Genomic DNA, 21,479 nt, shown 5'->3' on the forward strand with positions numbered 1-21,479 from the left:
AAGCCATGCAGTATTCTGTTTATCCTACATACTGTTCTTGTGCATATTTTACTCTAAACGTCCCGCAGTCGAAGCGTCCAAATTGAAGACGCTTCTTTTGGAACCCCGATTTCTTCCAAAGCGTCGTGCGATCTTTGACGTCAAAGCAAAGAAACGTCACTCTAGGAAGTATAGCGTGACGTGTTAGTTCTAAAAATTCTTCCAGGAAAAACAACAGGCTTAAAAGTGTTGCCATAACGACGTGTGTCTCAGTGACTCTAGCATCATAAGCAGTGGAAAAGCAGGTCCCTGCCGGACTAGTTTGACACGACCTCATTTACATAATGTACACACGTGTTGTTTGAACGATATTGCTATCTCATGAGTGATCTCTCTCACGTATGTAGATTATGTTCGGAAATAACTCGGGTGTGTATGATATGTGAAAGAGTAAATACTCTCACTTTTATTGAGTCAAACATTCCCACGTGACATTAAAGGCCAGTCACTAGCGAGGGTTGTGTCTGGACGTAGACGATGTTCGGAAATAACTCTGTCGGGTGTAAATAAGTCGTGAAAGACTGAATACTCTCGCTGTTCTTGAGTCAAACTTTCCCACGTGACATTAAAGGCCAGTCACTAGCGAGAGGTGTGTCAGAAACACGCTGACAAGGAGCACGCGTAGAAAGCTTGCCTCACTAAAAGCAAGAGTATTCACAACCTATTGACAACCCGACGGAGTTATCTCCGGAGTTTGTTTATTAACTGATTTTGTGTTTTTGCTCGTTCGTCGTTTATAATGCTAATGCTCAGAAATAAATTTAAATAAGATTGAAAAGTCACCCCACTCCATTCCACACAAAACAAGAAACAAGCTTTTTGTTATTCTGTAACACTCCTCGTAAACACACAACTAGATTCCAGTAGCGGGCGGGGATATAGCTCAGTTGGTAGCGCGCTGGATTTGTATTCAGTTGGCCGCTGTCAGCGTGAGTTCAAACCCACGAGAAATTTATTCATCAGAGTCAACTTTGTGTGCAGACTCTCTTCGGTGTCCGAACACCCCCCGTGTACACTACATTGGGGTGTGCACGTTAAAGACCCCACGATTGACAAAAGGGTCTTTCCTGGCAAAATTGCTTAGGCAGAGTTAATAATTGTCTACCTATACCCGTGTGACAGGGAATAATAGGCCGTGAAAGGTAAATATGCGCCGAAATGGCTGCAATCTACTAAAATTTCATCTCACACGGCATCATTGCAGAGCGCCTAGAACTGTACCCACGGAATATGCGCGATATAAGCCTCATATTGATTGATTGATTGAGTAGCTTTTGATATACCACTGTTTCGCTAATGACTTTGGGAGAAACATTACTGGCATTGTGTGTTTCTGCTTTGATTGTTTCTTTGTTTGGTTATTTTTTGTTTGTTTTTGATTTTTTGTTGTTGCTTGCTTGTGTATTTCGTTGGTGCGTCATTCACATGTTTTCTGTACTTTTTTTCTTCTGTTATTTCAGCAACCACGACCTGCACTAACCCCGCCTTATGTCTAAATGGCGGCGAGTGTCGCGTTGTAGGAGTAACCGACACCTGTTTCTGTCCACAACTCTACACAGGCACAACCTGCGAACTGCCGAGAAGTAAGTTTTGATTCAAGCTAAGCATTTCAAATCTTCATATATATATATATACTAGAATGAATACCCGCTTCGCCGGGTAGCCGGCTTCGCCGGGAAGAAGTACTTAGAGCCGTACGCCGGCTTCGCCGGGTCCGAACAATAGACCCGCCAAGCTTAGGTCCCTCCCAGATTCGTGGAATGGGAACAGCACGAAAATGATTCAGTGGCCATAATGCCAATCCTGACCATATCGAGTCCCATCCTTGTCGACGAATGTAACCGTGTTAATCACCTTTGGAGGCGAACTCCACTCAAACAGGACTGAGCAAGTTATGGCTTCTCACAGGAAGGCCAGTTCATAAAATTACACAAAAGCCGCCAGACCACATCACAAACAGAACTGAACAATGCACAGGTGTTGCTTACATAGAGACACACACACTCACACACACACACACACAAAAACACAGAGAAGCCGTATCTATAGAGAGATAGATGACAGTGTATTTTTCGCGTGGCTATAAATTGATTCGACCTTTGCACTTTTACAGTGAGGATAATTTACGGGTCCAATTTACGTTCTGTACACTGCGTTGACCTTCTAAAAATAATAACAGTAACAGAACGCCGGGAATATCCGAAGACGCTCAGCGCAGTGGACAGCGCAGTGTAGTAACTTACAACTGAACGGGAAAGCCACACGAAGGAAGGGAGATAAACGCCAAACACTGGAGAAGATAAGGAAGAGTTACTTATAATGGTGAAATGAACACAAAAACGAAAATGAGTTCAGCGCTGCGCGCTGAGAGCACGTGTTGAAATATCTCATCGATGATATTGTGTCCGGGGTGTAGCTGAATACGGTGTCCAAATTTGAAAAAGATCCACCGAGAACTTTGGCGTTGTGATGTGGTGTAGCGGCTATGGTGTGTCGGTATGGGGGCCCGGGTAGCTGAGGTGGAACCAAAATAGTTGAGGTGGAACCAAAATCGGTTCCGCGCTGCGCGCTGAGAGCACGTGTTGAAATATCGACCAGGTTGTGTCGTGTCCCGGGTCTACCTGAATATGCCCACCAAATTTGAAGCAGATCCATCGAGAACTTTGGCCGTGCATGGCGAATACACAAATACACAAACACACAAACACACAAACACACAGACACACAGACACAAGTCGTATATATATATAGATATATATATATATATATATATATATATATATATATATATATATATATATATATATATATATATATATATATATATATATCTCTATATATATACGACTTGTGTCTGTGTGTCTGTGTGTTTGTGTGTTTGTGTATTTGTGTAATCGCCATGCACGGCCAAAGTTCTCGATGGATCTGCTTCAAATTTGGTGGGCTTATTCAGAGAGACCCCGGACACAACCTCATCGATGAGATATTTCAACACGTGCTCTCAGCGCGCAGCGCGGAACCGATTTTGGTTCCACCTCAGCTATTTTGGTTCCACCTCAGCTACCCGGGCCCCCATACCGACACACCATAGCCGCTACACCACATCACAACGCCAAAGTTCTCGGTGGATCTTTTTCAAATTTGGACACCGTATTCAGCTACACCCCGGACACAATATCATCGATGAGATATTTCAACACGTGCTCTCAGCGCGCAGCGCTGAACTCATTTTCGTTTTTGTGTTCATTTCACCATTATAAGTAACTCTTCCTTATCTTCTCCAGTGTTTGGCGTTTATCTCCCTTCCTTCGTGTGGCTTTCCCGTTCAGTTGTAAGTTACTACACTGCGCTGTCCACTGCGCTGAGCGTCTTCGCATATTCCCGGCGTTCTGTTACTGTTACTATTTTTAGAAGGTCAACGCAGTGTACAGAACGTAAATTGGACCCGTAAATTATCCTCACTGTAAAAGTGCAAAGGTCGAATCAATTTATAGCCACGCGAAAAATACACTGTCATCTATCTCTCTATAGATACGGCTTCTCTGTGTTTTTGTGTGTGTGTGTGTGAGTGTGTGTGTCTCTATGTAAGCAACACCTGTGCATTGTTCAGTTCTGTTTGTGATGTGGTCTGGCGGCTTTTGTGTAATTTTTTTCTCTGCATCGAAACACATCAAATCGGGCAGAGCTACAAAGAGAAATCCTCTTTATATGTCACCAGTTAATCTCATCCGGCACATCCGTATCATTTCTCTGGGTCCCCTCTCACGTAGGGGTCCGGGGAAATGAACTGGCGGATGTCGCTGCCAAAGAAGCGGCAGAATCTAGCCCAGCTAACACTAACATCGGCTACTCAGTAACCGAGTTCTACAGTAAAATCCGTAAACTCATTCGAAGTCAGTACGTAACATCTCTGTCCTATCAACCCATTGATATGAACGATCTACACCCCGATCTCCCAACAAACCTCCTCACTATCTTCAGACGCCTCCGTGCCGGCGGCTGCCGCTTCCATATCTTTAACAAGTCCTGCCATTGTGGAGAACCCTATTCATTTCAACACATTTTCGCTCCATGCGCTACAAATAGAATTACCTTTAAAACCTTATATGACCATATGCAGCTCCATGGTCTGAGTCCCCAGGATTATCTGCGCAGTAGCAGTTCTCTAGGCTGGTCACACAGCTTGCTGCTGTGCCGACTGGTCAGGGACTCGGACATGGGGCTGTGGGTATAACTAAGCCCAGATTATCACATCAGCGTTTGAGGTCGAGTGGCTCCCGCCATCCCTCCTGATTCCAGCGACTACCTTCTAGACAACATATCCTCACCCAAGGCCCACTAGTCGCCAAACTGTACATATTGTTTTTATTACCACGGCCTTCGTGGCTTACATCTTAATCCTTTTATTTGTAAAAAGTTTTGAGATTTATTGTTCGTGCTCCTCTTACTTGCTCATCTATTTGGTTTTATTGGTGATCCTGAAAGGTTCCACTTTTTAACTCGATTTGAAATAAAAAAAAAATAATATTACAAGCCCGTTATTCAAGATATAGAATACAGACTTATAATTCTTACCAAGAAACATCTTAACTACTTTTCATTTTAACAAATTCCACAGAGCATTATCAACTCAACCCCACCCCCTGCCCTCCTCTCCTTATTTTTTGTTTCTTTCTTTCCTCTTTTTGAAAGCGGACAAACACTCAAGTCCTTTATGGCTCAAAACCGTAGGACTTTTAATATTAATTTTAACTTAAGTAATTTTATGTGAAACACTCAAGTCCTTAATGGCTCAAAACCGTAGGACTTTTAATATTAATTTTAACGTAATTTTATGTACTGGCCTTCCTTTGAGAAGCCATAACTTGCTCAGTCCTGTTTGAGTGGAGTTCGCCTCCAAAGGTGATTAACACGGTTACATTCGTCGACAAGGATGGGACTCGATATGGTCAGGAATGGCATTATGGCCACTGAATCATTTTCGTGCTGTTCCCATTCCACGAATCTGGGAGGGACCAAAGCTTGGCGGGTCCATTGTTCGGACCCGGCGAAGCCGGCGTACGGCTCTAAGTACTTCTTTCCGGCGAAGCCGGCTACCCGGCGAAGCGGGTATTCATTCTAGTATATATATATATATATATTAATATATTTTATATATATCAAATATAATATAAATATCAACGGGTGGTGCGTGCGTGCGTGCGTGTGTGCGTGCGTGTGTGCGTGCGTGTATGTGTGTGTGTATATATAAAATAGGCCAGTCACTAGCGAGAGGTGTGTCTGAAACACGCTGACAAGGAGCACGTGTAGAAAGCTTGCCTCACTAAAAGCAGAATGACACCACCTATTGATATTTATATTATATTTGATATATATAAAAGAATGGAGGTAAGTGTGTGTGTGTGTGTGTGTGTGTGTGTGTGTGGTTGTTGCTGTCTGTGTGTGGACACCACACCTCAGTGATGGCAGGAGGCGAGATGCTGTGCATGTACCCTGTCAGGGAGCCACAGATTTGCATCTCGGATTACACCCTGAGGCGCCAAACGTGGCCGAGTGAAGTGGAGCTCCGCGAAAAGCTGTGGGGGACGGCGGCATCACTGCGGCCGACTGCGGGATTCGCACTCAACACCGGACTGGACATCTAGACGCATGGCCGGGAACGCAGAAGAAGAAAGAAGAAGAAGAAGCATCTCGGATTTACTTTTGATTAATTATTGCTTTCTTTCTCATATTATGAAAATCTCCTTATTTGAATTCATCCCATATAGTCCAAGGCCAATGCAGCGCCTGCTGCTCATTTGTAGCAAGCACATTATGCCGGTGACATTAGCGTTTCTGAATTTCCCTTATCAGCAGAATAAGTGAATGAAAACAATTGAACAATAAAATACATGAATGTTGCAGCAGCGAAGCGAGGTAAAACTCACTCTATCAAAGGGAGGTAATGCTTGCAAGCAATCATTATCATTCTCACTTACGGTTATAATCTGCTGCTCAATCGTCGAGAATTCTCTCAAGGAGGAGAGGTAACTCATGTTAGCGAATGGACTGATACGTATAGAAGCATCCGCCGAGTGATCAGGTTATGTCAATATGTGTAAATGCGGGGTCTTAATCAATATGAACCACTTTCATGTAACTCAATCCATTTCATGGATCTGATGTTATTGTGACATCTTCTCAACTTGTTATTTGCACGTGCAGTTGAGCTGACTTGCGATTCCACTGCGATGACAGTGACAGTGAGGCCCCACGGGTCATTCGCGGGAGCAATGTATGCTAAGGGGCAAGCCTCGGACACCAATTGTGTGCTGGCCGCCTCTGGGACTGACTATGTCAAAGCCTTTGATTATACTGTGGCCCCGGGAGCGGTGACCAACTGTGGTGTGGTGCAGGGTGATCTTGTAAGTGTTGGAATAGAGAATGGTGGTGGTGGCAGCAATGGGTGGTGCTGTGTTGTTGTGGAGTGTTGATTGTGATGGTGGCAGTGGTGGTGGTGCTTCTGATACTACGACGACGATGATGATGACGATGATGATGATGATGATGATGATGATGATGATGATGATAGTGGTGACGACTACGACTACGACGATGATGATGATGATCATACACACACACACACACACGTACCTAAAGTGTGGATGGTTACCTAAGAGGCGGCACTGGGTGTAGTGCCTTTCTAGTGCACTTGCACTACAACAGCACTGGGTGCAGTACTCGCTCCGGCATCGAAGAATTTTGCACTAAAAAATGCACAAAATTTGACCTATTTCGTCGCCTATAGGGGACGGAAAGAATGTCATTTTGAACATTGTTATGACATTCTTTCCGTCAAAAAAGTCAATTTAACGGTGTTAAATGAAGCGAGCATCCACACAATTAGGTTGCCATCCAGAGTTTAGGTTGCCATCCACGTGTGGATGGTTGCCTTATGGTGATTTAGGCAACCAAACCTGTGGAAACATGGGTACACACACACACACACACACACACACACACACACACACACAACCATATACACACACACATACATACACACACACACACACACACACACACACACACACACACACAAACACACACACACACAATTTCTAGAGAAAGAACCCTCAGATACAACAAAGTGCATATTCACAGTCCAACTGTCCCATTGTCCTTTAAGACTGGGAAGAGCACTGCGTTACCGTCATTTAACTTTGTTGTTGTTGTTTTCTAGGAAGACCCCCCCGGCACTGTAATCGGGACCAAATACACGCTGAACGTGATTGTCCAGTATGAGATCACCCCGGACATCGTCATGGGCACTGACCAGGAGCTGGTGGCCACCTGTTCCTTTCCCGAATCGGCCACCGCCACGGGCGTGATCTTTGAGTCGGACGCCACAGGGTAAGATCACCGTGTGATCATTCGAGAACGTCCCAGAACATTCCAGATCACTTCAGAACATTCCAGAACATTGCAAAACATTCCAGAACGCCCCAGAGTCCTGAAATAGAATACTCCTGAGTCCTTTAGTAAAGAATCGCAATAACGGGAATAACACATTCCCGATGTCTGAAGAAAATGACGAAGTCTTAAATAAAACATCCTAAGCTTAAAATAAAACATTCTACTGTAAAGGAAACATTTCTGTTTTCTGAAGAAAAAACAAACATTCTTGTATTCTAAAATTCCTTGGTGACCTGAAATAAAACCCTGTCCTGAAATAAATATATTCATGGTTCTTAATCAAAAATCAAGAAAGGTAAGTTGTTGGAAAGTTTAAATATTGACAAAACAAAACGTAAGGTTTACAAATATATCGACCCAGCGGTCGTATATCGACCCAGTGCACTAATTACACACAACTGATCTTGAACAAAATAATAAAACACTTATTTTGACATGGTTCTTAAAGGCACAGTAAACAGATACGGTCAGGCTTTTACACACAGTACAAACACCCTTTCATTTAAACACTCACCGATTGAGAACATCCTAGGTGCCCTCCGTAAAGAGCGAACAATTTTCAAAGAATTTATTTTTCAATCAATCAATCAATGAGTCTTAATATCGCGCATATTCCGTGGGTACAGTTCTAGGCGCTCTGCAGTGATGCCGTGTGAGATGAAATTTTATACGGCCAGTAGATTGCAGCCATTTCGGCGCATATTTACCTTTCACGGCCTATTATTCCAAGTCACACGGGTATAGGTAGACAATTATTAACTGTGCCCAAGCAATTTTGCCAGGAAAGACCCTTTTGTCAATCGTGGGATCTTTAACGTGCACACCCAATGTAGTGTACACGGGGGGAGGTTCGGACACCGAAGAGAGTCTGCACACAAAGTTGACTCTGTGAAATAAATTTCCGCCGAACCTGGGATCGAACTCACGCTGACAGCGGCCAACTGAATACAAATCCAGCGCGCTACCAACTGGGCTATATCCCCGCCCGTTGCGTGGTTTATCTTACCCCTGAGCCATCGTGAACCCGTGTGATCCAGTTTCCCTTTTTCACAATGTAGTCGTCAGTTAGCCTTATTTGAATGCGACTCGATGTTAGCTTATTTACAATAGCACGTTTTTATGCACGAAACAAACGGCTGTGGTTCACAAGAACTCTAGCGATGGCTTTTGACTGTTGAGAGGAACAGCGATATGCACTGACTGATAAACCGTCGTCTGCTAAGACCATTGCGTGACCCTGCTTCCGGGCTTTTCTTTTTTCAAACTTTCACAACTTCGAATTGCACTGATCTTGTCTTGATGAAAAAAGAATTCTTTTATGATTAAAGAATGTTTGTGTAACAAGCTAGATTTTAAAAGTTAGGTCTAGCACAAAAACGCACCACGGTCCAAAAACATTCTGATTATCATCGATCCACGGCTGTCGCCAGTTTAAGGAAAGTAACTCATTTTTGACCTGAGTTCAGGATGGGTCCAAAAAGTGTTCGAGACAATCTGCAAAATTAATTCTTTAAAAATTGCTCGCTCTTTACGTAGGGCACCAAGGATGTTCCCGTTTGGTGAGCGTTCAAATGGAAGGGTGTTTGTACTGTGTGTAAAAGCCTGACAGTATCTGTGATGGTTTACGGGAGGCTTACTGTCCGGGCGTGATTTCCGGGATATTCTTAACAGCCGTCCAGCACCAAAACGAGGCGCCATTGTTCTTCAGGGCCAAGTCCACGAAAATAAATTCTTTGAAAATTTCTCACGCTCGACAGAAAGCAGCCAGGATGTTCCCGTTCGGTGAGCGTTTAAATGGAAGTATGCTTGTACTGTATGTAGACGCTCGGGGAGCTCTGTGATGGTTTACGGGAGGCTTACTGTGCCTTTAAACTATTCCTGATGCCTTAAAATCAATTCTATACATATGGAATACAACATTAGTAAACAGTGAAATGGACTTATAGAAAAAGAACATCCCTGAGTCTTTAAATAAAACATTCCCGAGTCCAAATAATAAATAATGACACGGAATTTCTCTGTTTGACTAGAATTTACTGTTGTGTTGTTGTTTTCTGTGCGAGTCGGGGTCTAAATCTCAACCACGCACACAGCTACACATCTTCTGCACACTCTTTCGCTCACTGGTGCGTGCGGGGAAGGATGTCTCGCACTCTGACGAATCACACCACAGAATACAAATTAAACTTACAGAAATTTAGGGTCACTATTAACCAAACGAAAACAATCAAATCATCAATAAATCAAATCAGAACACAGTACTGACACACGCAATAACACACTTAGTCTCAGCTTTCGCTCGGCGCACACACTCCAACACAAACCCCGTTCCGTTGGCTTAAAAAGTCTCTGGTTGCCAACGCAGTAAAGTTTCTGCACGCAACAGTCGACGTGCCAATCTTGGATAAACACAATCACAATCCGTATGAAAACACAACACTGCACAGTCACGCCGACGATTGAGAAGAATAGTCCAAAGTAAGTTTGTAGATACTCCAATCCAAAGTTGTTGATAGGTAATCCAAAGTTGCTTTAACTAAATATTTAAACACAGGCACATGCACACTCCATACTCCACACGACCGTTCACTTCAAGCATTCTCTCCCAATCTGACCAGCCTAACGTCCAATCCTAACCTCCTATCCTCTACGCATCTAATTAACTACGGGGTGTCCTCACCTAGAAAAATAACACGCGTAAATGCTGACTAGCAAAACTGCTGTCTCACCGAACCGAAATTGAAACAAACAGGGGGGAGTAACTCTAAACTATTACCGCTATTATCCTCACATTTTCCCCCTTGACAAATACCATGACGCTAGAGGCATTCCTTAATCACGAAATCAGCCATTCCTGAATCCTTGACAGGTATCATATTGAAAACCTGAAAGAAATCGTCCCTGATTCCTGAATTCAATCATATCTGAAATCAATCATTCCTGAATCCTGATACAAATCAATCATCCCTGAACCCTGCAATGAATCATTCCTGAATCCTACAGTTAATCATTCTCGAATCCTGTAATAATAAAGAATTCCTGAGTCCTGATGTAAATCATTACTTGATCCTGAAACAATTAATTCATGAATCCTAAAATCAAAAATTCCTTAGTCCTGAAATATACTCGTATCCTGAAATGAATCATTCTTTTACCCTGTTATATAATTAAGCGTTGTTGACTATGAATGTAAATGTAAATGCTTGTATAACTGTGTTTTAATTTTAAATGTGTCAAGCCCAAAGAGCATAAGTGTAAAGTTATGATGTTGCGCTATATAAATGCTCATTTATTATTATTATTATATATAATTCCTGATCTAAACAACGAAGTGACTGTGGTAAGATGAACAAAGTTAAAAAACAAAGGAATACTGTACTCACCGATACAAGAACGAGACAAGACGGTACGAATTTTCGCTTATGGAAGCTTCATCAGGAAAAACAAGAACACAAAAGACAACAACAAGTCGTGTAAGGCGAAATTACTACATTTAGTCAAGCTGTGGAACTCACAGAATGAAACTGAACGTAGTCCGCCGCTAGTGCAAAAGGCAGTGAAAGTGACGAGCCTGTTTGGCGCGGTAGCGATTGCGCTGTGCTTCATAGCACGCTTTACTGTACCTCTCTTCGTTTTAACTTTCTGAGCGTGTTTTTAATCCAAACATATCATATCTATATATAGCTATTCTGATGAACACGTGGGGGAATTCGGGGGCTGTGATTGGATGGTCTCTTCCTATCATCAAAGCATATTGCTGCCGAAGTCGGCCATTTTACTCAATATCCAAAAGCATATTGAGTAAAATGGCATCCAAAAGCATATTGAGTAAAATGGCCGACGCATGGTTCTGGTTTACACATCTGCACCACGCGGCGATGTTTCTATCGACAACAGCATACACTGACAACTTGAAATTCTTCTCGGGAATGTTTTTCAGCTTTACAAACTTGAAATTCTTCTCGGGAATGTTTTTAAGCTAAGTTACAAATGTCGATAGCAAATTTCCAGAAGCTGCAATCTGAAGCGACCTATCTCTGATTCTAGCAGACGATCTCTCCAATGTTTAACACAAAATCAGCAAACTCTCCTGTCACATAGAACGTCCATTGTATAGTGCAATGTTGAAATGAAGTTACTGGTCTGAAACATTTAGTCGTTTCTTCTGAGACAATCCTTGTTCTCTTATCATCTGCAGATTTACCGCAGTCTTCACCACGCGAATTCCCAACAGAAGTCAGACTTTCGAACATACAATATACGTAGGCAAGCATGATACGTCATGACGTCATATGATTCCTAGCATATTGACGTAATGCTAAACATCCGGTTATCTCGAGTTTTCTCCGTAATACATGTCCGTGGGTTTTTCAATGTTCGGTTATTTCCGTGGCTTCATGCGGAAAGGGAACCATCGTCTGCACTCAACGAAATGGACCATTCTGGTACTTGTTGCTGACAAAAACATGATTTTAACACAGAATTTAATGTCAGAATAGCTATATAATCGCTATTGTGTTTTCATCGTAGCAATAGGGTCCGATATTTAGACTCGAACAAGTATAATGCGACTCGTCTTCGACTCGTCGGCATTATACTTGTCTCGTCTAAATATCGGGCCCTATTGCTACGCTGAAAACACAATAGCTGGTAATGTTTTTGGAATCAGGAACCGACAAGGAATAAGATGAAATAGTTTTTAAAACGATTTCGGAAATTTAATTTTGATCATAAGTTTTATATTTTTAATTTTCAGAGCTTGTTTTTAATCCAAATAAAACATATGTATATGTTTTGGGAATCAGAAAATGACGAAGAATAAGATGAAATTGTTTTTGGATCGTTTAATAAAAAAATAATTTTAATTACAAATTTCCGATTTTTAATGACCAAACTCACTCATTAGTTTTTAAGCCACCAAGCTGAAATGCAATACCAAACCCCGGGCTTCGTCGAAGATTGCTTTGCCAAAATTTCAATCAATTTGATTGAAAAATGAGGGGGTGACAGTGCCGCCTCAACTTTTACAAAAAGCCGGATATGACGTCATCAAAGGTATTTATCAAAAAAAAGAAAAAAACGTCCGGGGATATCATACCCAGGAACTCTCATGTCAAATTTCATAAAGATCGGCCCAGTAGTTTAGTCTGAATCGCTCTACACACACACACACAGACAGACAGACAGACACACACACACACATACACCACGACCCTCGTCTCGATTCCCCCCTCTATGTTAAAACATTTAGTCAAAACTTGACTAAAATGTAAAAAGCAGACGCAACACGGAACGAACAAGGTTTGAAAGAAAATGGAGGGGAAACACGCAAAAAAGGGAGGAACTCTAGGAACGGAAATGAATGAAAGGGGAGAGAAGTGGTTGGATGATGTCATGGGCACAGGCATACCGGACTAAAAGTGATACACATTCATAAAAGGGGGGGGGGGGGGGGGGGGGGGGGGGGGGGGGGAGGGGAAAAAAAAAGAAAAGAAAAAAAAGGGGGGGGGGGGGAAACAAACGTACGCACGCACACGCACACATACACACACTCCCCCTTCCCCCCCTTTTTTTCTCTTTCTCCCCTCCCTCCCCCCCCCCCCCCCTTTTATGAATGTGATGAATGTGTATCACTTTTAGTCCAGTATGCCTGTGCCCATGACATCATCCAACCACTTCTCTCCCCTTTCATTCATTTCCGTTCCTAGAGTTCCTCCCCTTTTTTGCGTGTTTCCCCTCCATTTTCTTTCAAACCTTGTTCGTTCCGTGTTGCGTCTGCTTTTTGATGTCTTTTGTGTTCTTGTTTTTTCTGATGAAACTTCCATAAGCGAAAATTCGTACCGTCTTGTCTCGTTCTTGTATCGGTGAGTACAGTATTCCTTTGTTTTTTAACTTTATAATTCCTGAGTCCTGATGTGAATCCTTACTTGATCCTGGTACAATGCATTCGTGAATCCTGAAATGAATTATTCATGAATCTTAAAAATCAATCTCATTCTATAATCCTGTAATAAATAATTCTTGAATTCTGTTGTAAACCATTCTTTGATCCTACAACAATACTTTCATGAAGCCTCAGATAAATAATTCCTCAATCCTGAAACAAATTATTCCTTTATCCTGGAATAAATCTGTCCTGAATCCTGAAAAATAAATAATTCTTTCATCCTGAAAAAATGCATTCCTGAATCCTGAAATGAATAATGTTTAACCCTGTACTATAAATGATTCCTGGGGTCTGATGTAGATCATTTCTTGATCCTGCAACAGTACATTCATAAATACTGAAATAAACCATGCCAGAATCTTGAAATCAATTATACCTCAATCCTGAAATCCACCATTTACCAAGCCTGATATAAATCATTCCTTGATGCTGAAACAATGCATTCAGGAATACTGAAATAAACCATGCTAGAATCTTGAAACCAATAATTCCCGAATCCTGATATAAATCATCCCTTTATCCTGAAATAATTCATTCATGAATCCTGAAATAAACCATTCCTGAAATAAACCATTCCTGAGGCTTGAAAGTAACCATTCCTGGATCCTGTTCTGGCAGTAACCTGGACCTTGGAACGGGGGACGCCGAAGGGTCACCGCTGGTGTTTGACATTCTGGGAAACGACGGGACCACTTCTCTGACTGCCGCACAAACTGTCAACGTGGGAGAAGAGCTCACTGTCACCATCCTCCTGCAGACCAACCCCAGTGAGATTTTGAAAGGGAAGCTAGGGAATGTTCAAGACTAGTGACTCAAATCCCATCGAGGTTTTGAAAGGGAAACTAGGGTAATGTTCTAGAATAGTGTCATGAATCCCATCTAGGTTTTGAAGTGAAACAAGGGTAATGTTCCAGACTAGTGTCATGAATCCCATCGAGGTTTTGTAAGGGAAACTAGGGTAATGTTCTAGAATAGTGTCATGAATCCTATCTAGGTCTTGTAAGGGAAACTAGGGTAATGTTCTAGAATAGTGTCATGAATCCCATCGAGGTTTTGTAAGGGAAACTAGGGTAATGTTCTAGAATAGTGTCATGAATCCCATCTAGGGTTTGAAAATGAAACTAGGGTAATGTTCTAGAATAGTGTCATGAATCCCATCTAGGTTTTGAAAGTGAAACTAGGGTAATGTTCCAGAATAGTGTCATGAATCCCATCGAGGTTTTGAAAGTGAAACTAGGGTAATGTTCCAGACTAGTGTAAGAATCCCATCAAGGTTTTGAAAGTGAAACTCGGGTAATGTTCTAGAATAGTGTCATGAATCCCATCTAGGTTTTGTAAGGGAAACTAGGGTAATGTTCTAGAATAGTGTCATGAATCCCATCTAGGTTTTGTAAGGGAAACTAGGGTAATGTTCCAGACTAGTGTCATGAATCCCATCGAGGTTTTGAAAGTGAAACTAGGGTAATGTTCCAGACTAGTGTCATGAATCCCATCGAGGTTTTGAAAGTGAAACTAGGGTAATGTTCCAGACTAGTGTCATGAGTCCCATCTAGGTTTTGAAAGTGAAACTAGGGTAATGTTCCAGACTAGTGTCATGAATACCATGTTCAGGACAAGTGGTTCAAATCCCAGTAAGGTTTTTGACAGAAAAACCTTGGTAATGTTCATAAATAGTTCTTAAACTCAATAAAGCTGTTGCAAGGTACCAAGCGTGTTGGATGTAGAGAATAGTGGCATTAATATGTGGAACATAGCCCAACATACCAGTAAGTTTTTAAAAGGGAAACCTTGGCAATGTTCAAGCATTCTGGTAAATATCAGAAGGGGACAATTTAGGAATGTTCAAGACTTGCGTTCCAAATCGGAGTAAGCTTTTGAAAGGAAAACTGGGGTAATGTTCGTACATAATGTCCGAAATTCGAGGGAATTGTGTCTAAGAATCCAGTACGTTAGTGTTTTTCTAATCTTTTTAAAAGAAAAACCTTGGCAATTATCGAGAATAATTGTGTGTGTGTGTGTGTGTGTGTGTGTGTGTGTGTGTGTGTGTGTGTATGTGTGCAGCATACCCTGAGTTTTTGATCGAAAGTTGCACAGCTGCGAATGGCGATGACGACACAGCCACAGATTATGACTCTTTGGATTTCGTCACCACAGGGTAAGAAAACACTAAATACTATATTACAATTTATTGTGTATGAAATGATGTGTGTAGTATCATATAATAACACAAGAATTGTTTTGCACGAGAATGATATTCATTTTAATTATAAATTTCGATTTTGATCACTTTGGAATAACGTCTTTGCTCAAACCTGTTCGAGCCCTAAAAGTCCATTTTCAGTTTACCGGTCATCAGAATCACTGAATAGCCGAACCGCAATACGGTGGCCTGGTGGTAAGGCGTCCGCCCAGTGAGCGGGAGGCCGTGGGTTCGAACCCCGGCCGGGTCATACCTAAGACTTTAAAATTGGCAATCTAGTGGCTGCTCCGCCTTGCGTCTGGCATTATGGGGTTAGTGCTAGGACTGGTTGGTCCGGTGTCAGAATAATATGACTGGGTGAGACATGAAGCCTGTGCTGCGACTTCTGTCTTGTGTGTGGCGCACGTCACATATGTAAAAGCAGCACCGCCCTGATATCACCCTTCGTGGTGGACTGGGCGTTAAGCAAACAAACAAACAAACTGAATAGCTGAGACGCTGTCTATTTAAAACTCGTACATTGGTGACGATGCTTCAAAAATCTTGACACTTTGAGTTGGTGGTAACCATATTTTTTTGTTAGATAGACAGATTTGCTCCCCCAAACAAACCCCACTAAATAGCTCACTTTGCCCAGCCAAATTGTCATCTCCGAAGCTGCAACCTTCAAATTTGTTGTAATTTATTGACCAGTAGCAAGTCTGTACATACGTACACAGGCCCATTTGACCAATTTTATTCCGATCCCAAAAGACTTCGAAAATAACTCTGTCAGGATTATCAGCGGTCTGGAAGAGTAGGAGCACCTGTACCGCAGTCACATTTTTCACAACATCCGGAGCACGCTCCACGCCTCCGACGGGCTGTATCCCACAATCGAGACTAACAACCAACTCCGATGTGTATGCCATGCAGCGCGCGCGCAATATGATACCCCCTTCTTTCGAAAATCAGCGTTCTTGAGTTCATCGGAGTTCAGAATATGTTGTTGAAAGGATCGCTGGCACCAGGGACCTATATTAGGTCTATGCTGGCACGTATCGTAAAGGGCTTTGATCGAGGTCACGTGGGTAGGGCTTGAGGTCACGTGAGTTTATAAAAAGACACGTGCTTAGCGAACACTTCTAGTCGGATCAGGAAGCCATCCGTGGCGGTTCGTGGCTCCGATGATTATATTTTCGAAAGAAAAGGGTACTTCGAGTATCTGGCACACACTGCATACACATCACAGAAAGTCGCTCGTCCTTATCAAGTTGTGGGTTACAGCCCGTCGGAGGCGTGGAACGTGTTCCGGATGTTGTGAAAAATGTGACTGCGGTACAAGGGGCTCCTACTCCTCCCGACCGCCGAAAATCCTGACAAAGTTACTTCCGGAAAACGTCACAGTCTGTTTAAAAACATGATATGATGCAGAATATTTTTGTGCGTGAAAATATATCATCTGGTTTGCATTCCAGATAATGAATAAATGTATAAGTTTTCCTTTCAAGAATTACATCCATGGAAGTACAGATAAATCATTCCTGATTGCTGCAAAACAAGAATTATAAGTCTACCAGAAATAGATCAATTTGATATCTATTGTCGTGCGGTTACCGTCCTTGAAAATCACATTCTGAGAAACTCACATTTGAAAGTTTGAGAAGTGTTTTATTGCACAGATTGAAAACAAGCCGGGAAAATGGTGTGTGTGTGCGTGTGTGTGTGTGTGTGTGTGTGTTCAGTCAAGTTATTGTTCATAAACTTCTTCCAACAATATAGCGGTTGCTTCCCATGTCAGAGTAAGTTTCATTGACCTTCTTGCAAGGAGTCGAAAAGTGCAGTTGTTTTACAAATTAATTTGAATGATTGTCCGGGCAAGATAGCGTAAGCATCGATCAGATTCACATCAGGTCCTACATGCAAGTCTTTTAGTCTTGACGAGAGGGAGAAATAGAGATTATTACAAGACTTGCCGTGTCCAACAAGATATTCACGAGTTGCTTTTGTAAATATTGAAATGCGAGCGAAAGTGAGCTTTTCAGTATTTGAACAAGTAACGAGTGTTAAAGGTCTTTGTCTACATTTTTATACCGAAATCGCCATTTGACCATTAAAATGCAGAGTCTATTATCAACAAATATCAACAATACACCCCCTTTCGATCAGGAAAGACGAAGCCAGTGTAGCCGTTTGAAAATTCATTGTAGTATTCCAGCGTAGTACTCATAGTAGGATATCCTTATTTGGAAAATGCCAAGCGCAAAACTCCTGTCAAATCCCGTGCATTTCGTGCGTTTAAAAAAAAGCGTGGACAGCGCTCCAGTGTCAAACTGTTGCTGCACTTGTTTGGGCGTGGCTATAAGCACAGTGACATGAATTTGATTGGTCAGTATTTTTAGGCAAAGCACATGTTCTCAGCAAACAGAAAACAAAATATTGGAAGCGTGAGTCACGCTACCCAAAAATAAAATCTTTTCTTACATATATTATACGTTATTTGCGTGTTTGACCAAAATATGACATTTTACACAGATCGAGACAGTCATTGTTCTCCGAGACCGCGCTAGCGGTCGAGGTGAACAATGACTGTCGAGATCTGTGTAAAATGTCATATTTTGGTCAAACACGCAAATAACATTTATGTATCGATCGAATTCCTTTCAGGTACTTATGACTTTGTTGTTGTTTTGACGATTGAACGAGCACACACACACATGCATGCAATCCACATGTATGCAATCAAACACATAAGCTTCATATTTTGGGCGTTTCAGGTTGACCGAAACTTCAAAGGAACTACAAAACACACGTCATGTACTCACTTTGTTGTTGTTTTGACATTGAACAGCACACACACATGCAATCAAACACATGACGTTTTTTGTTTTAGTTCCTTTGAAGTTTCGGTCAACCTGAAAAGCCAAATTATAAAGTTTTGTCGGCCTCTGACGTCACATGACTCAAAGAAGGGAAATCCAATCTCCAATCGATACATATTTTTTTTCTATAACTTTTTTTCCCCATGGTTCATTTATCATCTGACATAACTTTTTAGCGAAATCTAACCATAAGATTATTGAAAAAAAGCAAAAATGTAGACGACCACCTTTAATCTGTTACGACAAAGCAAGCCGTGTAGTATTCTGTTTATCCTATATACTGTACTTGCGTGTCTTTTGCTCCAAACATCCCGAAGACGACGCGTCCAAGTTGAAGACGCTTCGAATGGAACCTCGATCACTTCCAAAGCGTCGTGCAATATTTGACGTCAAAGCAAAGAAACGTCACTTTAGAAACTACAGCGTGACGTGGTATTTCTTAAAAATTATTTCAGGGGAAACAGCAGGCGCAAAAGGGTTCCGTCGCGATATAACCTTCGTGGTTGAAAACGACGTTAAACACCAAATAAAGAAAGAAAGAAAGCAAAAGGGTTTTCAGATTGACGTTTGTCTCGGTGACTTTGGCATCATGAGCAGTGAAAAATCAGATCCCTGCCAGAATGGTTTGACACGACCTCATTTACATGATATACCCACGTACGTAAGTTGAACGACTAATATCTCATGAGTAGTCTCTCACGTACGTAGGATGATTTTTTTTCTATCTTCGGTAATTAAGCCGACTTTAAAGACAGTGTGTTTGATTACGCAAGAAAATTTTTAATAATGGTTTGAGGTTCCATTTTGGCATGCCGCACACAGCCTTTAGCCCCTGGTAATTTCTCAGATTGAGACAATACAGTTAATTTGATTTGATTTGTTCAGGGGCTGTCCGACTGACAACCAGGTGGTGAGAGGTGTCCACACTTCAGAGATAGTGGCAACGGGGGATACAGGAACACTGGTCAAGATTCCTCTCTACGCCTTCATGTTCGTCAAGGGAAGCACTGACAACAAGAACACGCTCTACTTCTCCTGCTCCGTCACGCTGTGTGATGCTGCTGCCGTGGCTGCTAGTACCTGTAATGCTCCGGTAGGTCGACTGTTTGTTGTTGTGATGGTGGTGGTGGTAGTTAATGTTGTTAATGTATTTTTTGTTGTTGCTCTCTCTCTCTCTATCACACACACACACGCACACACGCACACACACACACACACACACACACACACACACATATACACACACACACTAATACTAACACGCACACACACACGGGCACACCAACTAACACTCACACACACACACACATACACACACACTAACAAACACACTAACACAGATGGTTTTTCTTCAACAGGACCCCGCCACCTGTACGGGAGATTTCCCCGCTGGCCTGGGCAAGAGACGTCGTCGCGCCGCTGATGGGGACACGAGGGTCGTGGGTCAAGCACTGACCGTCCGCTTCGGCAACGCCACTCTGGAAGAGGAGTTCAGTAAGTGTGCTGTGCACGTCTTAGAGTTGACCCGGTTTTTTCGTGGAATAAGACACATCCCTCCGCTTGTGTGTGTGTGTGTGTGTGTGTGTGTGTGTGTGTGTGTGTGTGTGTGCGCGCGCGCGTGTTTGCGTACGCTCATGTGTGCAAGTCTGTCTGTCTGTATGCATGTACATCCTCTCACCACCACCCTATCTCCGTCTACAGGGGAAAGCTCAGGCAGCGAGCAGACAGGGGTGGAAACGGACACAGCCAAATGTCTGAAGAACCCAGAACTGCAGACAGTTATCTCAGTCCTCGGCATTTTCCTCCTCGCCCTTCTCATCGCTCTCATCGTCGTCACCTTCCTCTTCTGTCGTCGCTCGCGTCACACCCAGGGGAAATACGTGGACGATGGTCACACCATGGGGTCTTCCACTCAGACCCTCAACATGCACATTCCCCGACCCCGTGTGTAAACATGCATGGGTCGCAGGCTGGTAGCTATAGTGCATTTGCTGAGCAGTGGACAGTTTTATCTTGATGTGTTTTTCTCTAGATTTTTAAATAAACTACAGGCGTATTGATACGTGCTTCGCCGTGAGAGAACACATTTGATGACAAAAGGGTGCATTGATTTTTTATCAAAATATGGTGTGTACATTTTGTTGTTGCAAATTTAAAATTGTGTTGTCCACTGCTGCTTTTCTGGTTGTTTGAAGTGAAATAATAAGTTGTAAAGTTCGTCAACAATAATGTACTATGTATCAGTCAAAATCTCACCCACCCTTAAGAAGAATGCTTATTTTGGAATAATACTGTTCATTTTTGTCATTTGTGTTGTATTTTATGCAGAGTCCGCTTGCGAACTTAATTACACACTTTCCGTTGTGCAAGAAATGCCTTTTGCTAATTTTGTAATAAAATAAATGTTCTTTTTCCAAAAGGTTTTAGTGTTTATGTACAGTATTATCTGTTTGTGGATCTTTTTACATTTAGTCAAGTTTTGACTAAATGTTTTAACGTAGAGGGGGGAATCGAGACGAGGGTCGTGGTGTATGTGTGTGTGTGTGTGTGTGTGTGTGTGTGTGTGTGTGTGTGTGTGTGTGTGTGTGTCTGTCTGTCTGTGTGTGTGTGTAGAGCGATTCAGACCAAACTACTAGACCGATCTTTATGAAATTTGACATGAGAGTTCCTGGGATTGATATCCCCGAACGTTTTTTTAATTTTTTTGATAAATGTCTTTGATGACGTCATATCCGGCTTTTCGTGAAAGTTGAGGCGGCACTGTCACGCTCTCATTTTTCAACCAAATTGGTTGAAATTTTTGTCAAGTAATCTTCGACGAAGCCCGGACTTCGGTATTGCATTTCAGCTTGGTGGCTTAAAAATTAATTAATGACTTTGGTCATTAAAAATCGGAAAATTGTAAAAAAAACAAGTTTTTATATGAAACGATTCAAATGTACGTTCATCTTATTTTCCATCATTTGCTGATTCCAAAAAC

General features: G+C 42.2%; 1 protein-coding gene across 1 annotated transcript in view; it reads left to right on the forward strand.

Annotated features, from left to right (window-relative positions):
- The window catches only part of LOC138955454 (EGF-like domain-containing protein 2), a 21,793-nt gene extending 875 nt beyond the window's left edge, over positions 1-20,918 (forward strand). Inside the window, exons 3-10 of the mRNA XM_070327059.1 lie at positions 1,500-1,622; positions 6,244-6,443; positions 7,259-7,428; positions 14,057-14,205; positions 15,500-15,593; positions 19,385-19,592; positions 19,858-19,993; positions 20,201-20,918. Of these exons, the coding sequence (XP_070183160.1) occupies positions 1,500-1,622; positions 6,244-6,443; positions 7,259-7,428; positions 14,057-14,205; positions 15,500-15,593; positions 19,385-19,592; positions 19,858-19,993; positions 20,201-20,451 (1,331 nt within the window). The 3' untranslated portion in view covers positions 20,452-20,918. The remainder of the gene's footprint in view (positions 1-1,499; positions 1,623-6,243; positions 6,444-7,258; positions 7,429-14,056; positions 14,206-15,499; positions 15,594-19,384; positions 19,593-19,857; positions 19,994-20,200) is intronic.
- The last annotated feature ends 561 nt before the right edge of the window (positions 20,919-21,479 follow it).

The sequence above is a fragment of the Littorina saxatilis genome, unplaced genomic scaffold (genome assembly GCF_037325665.1).
Source record: "Littorina saxatilis isolate snail1 unplaced genomic scaffold, US_GU_Lsax_2.0 scaffold_515, whole genome shotgun sequence".
NCBI lineage: Eukaryota > Metazoa > Mollusca > Gastropoda > Littorinimorpha > Littorinidae > Littorina > Littorina saxatilis.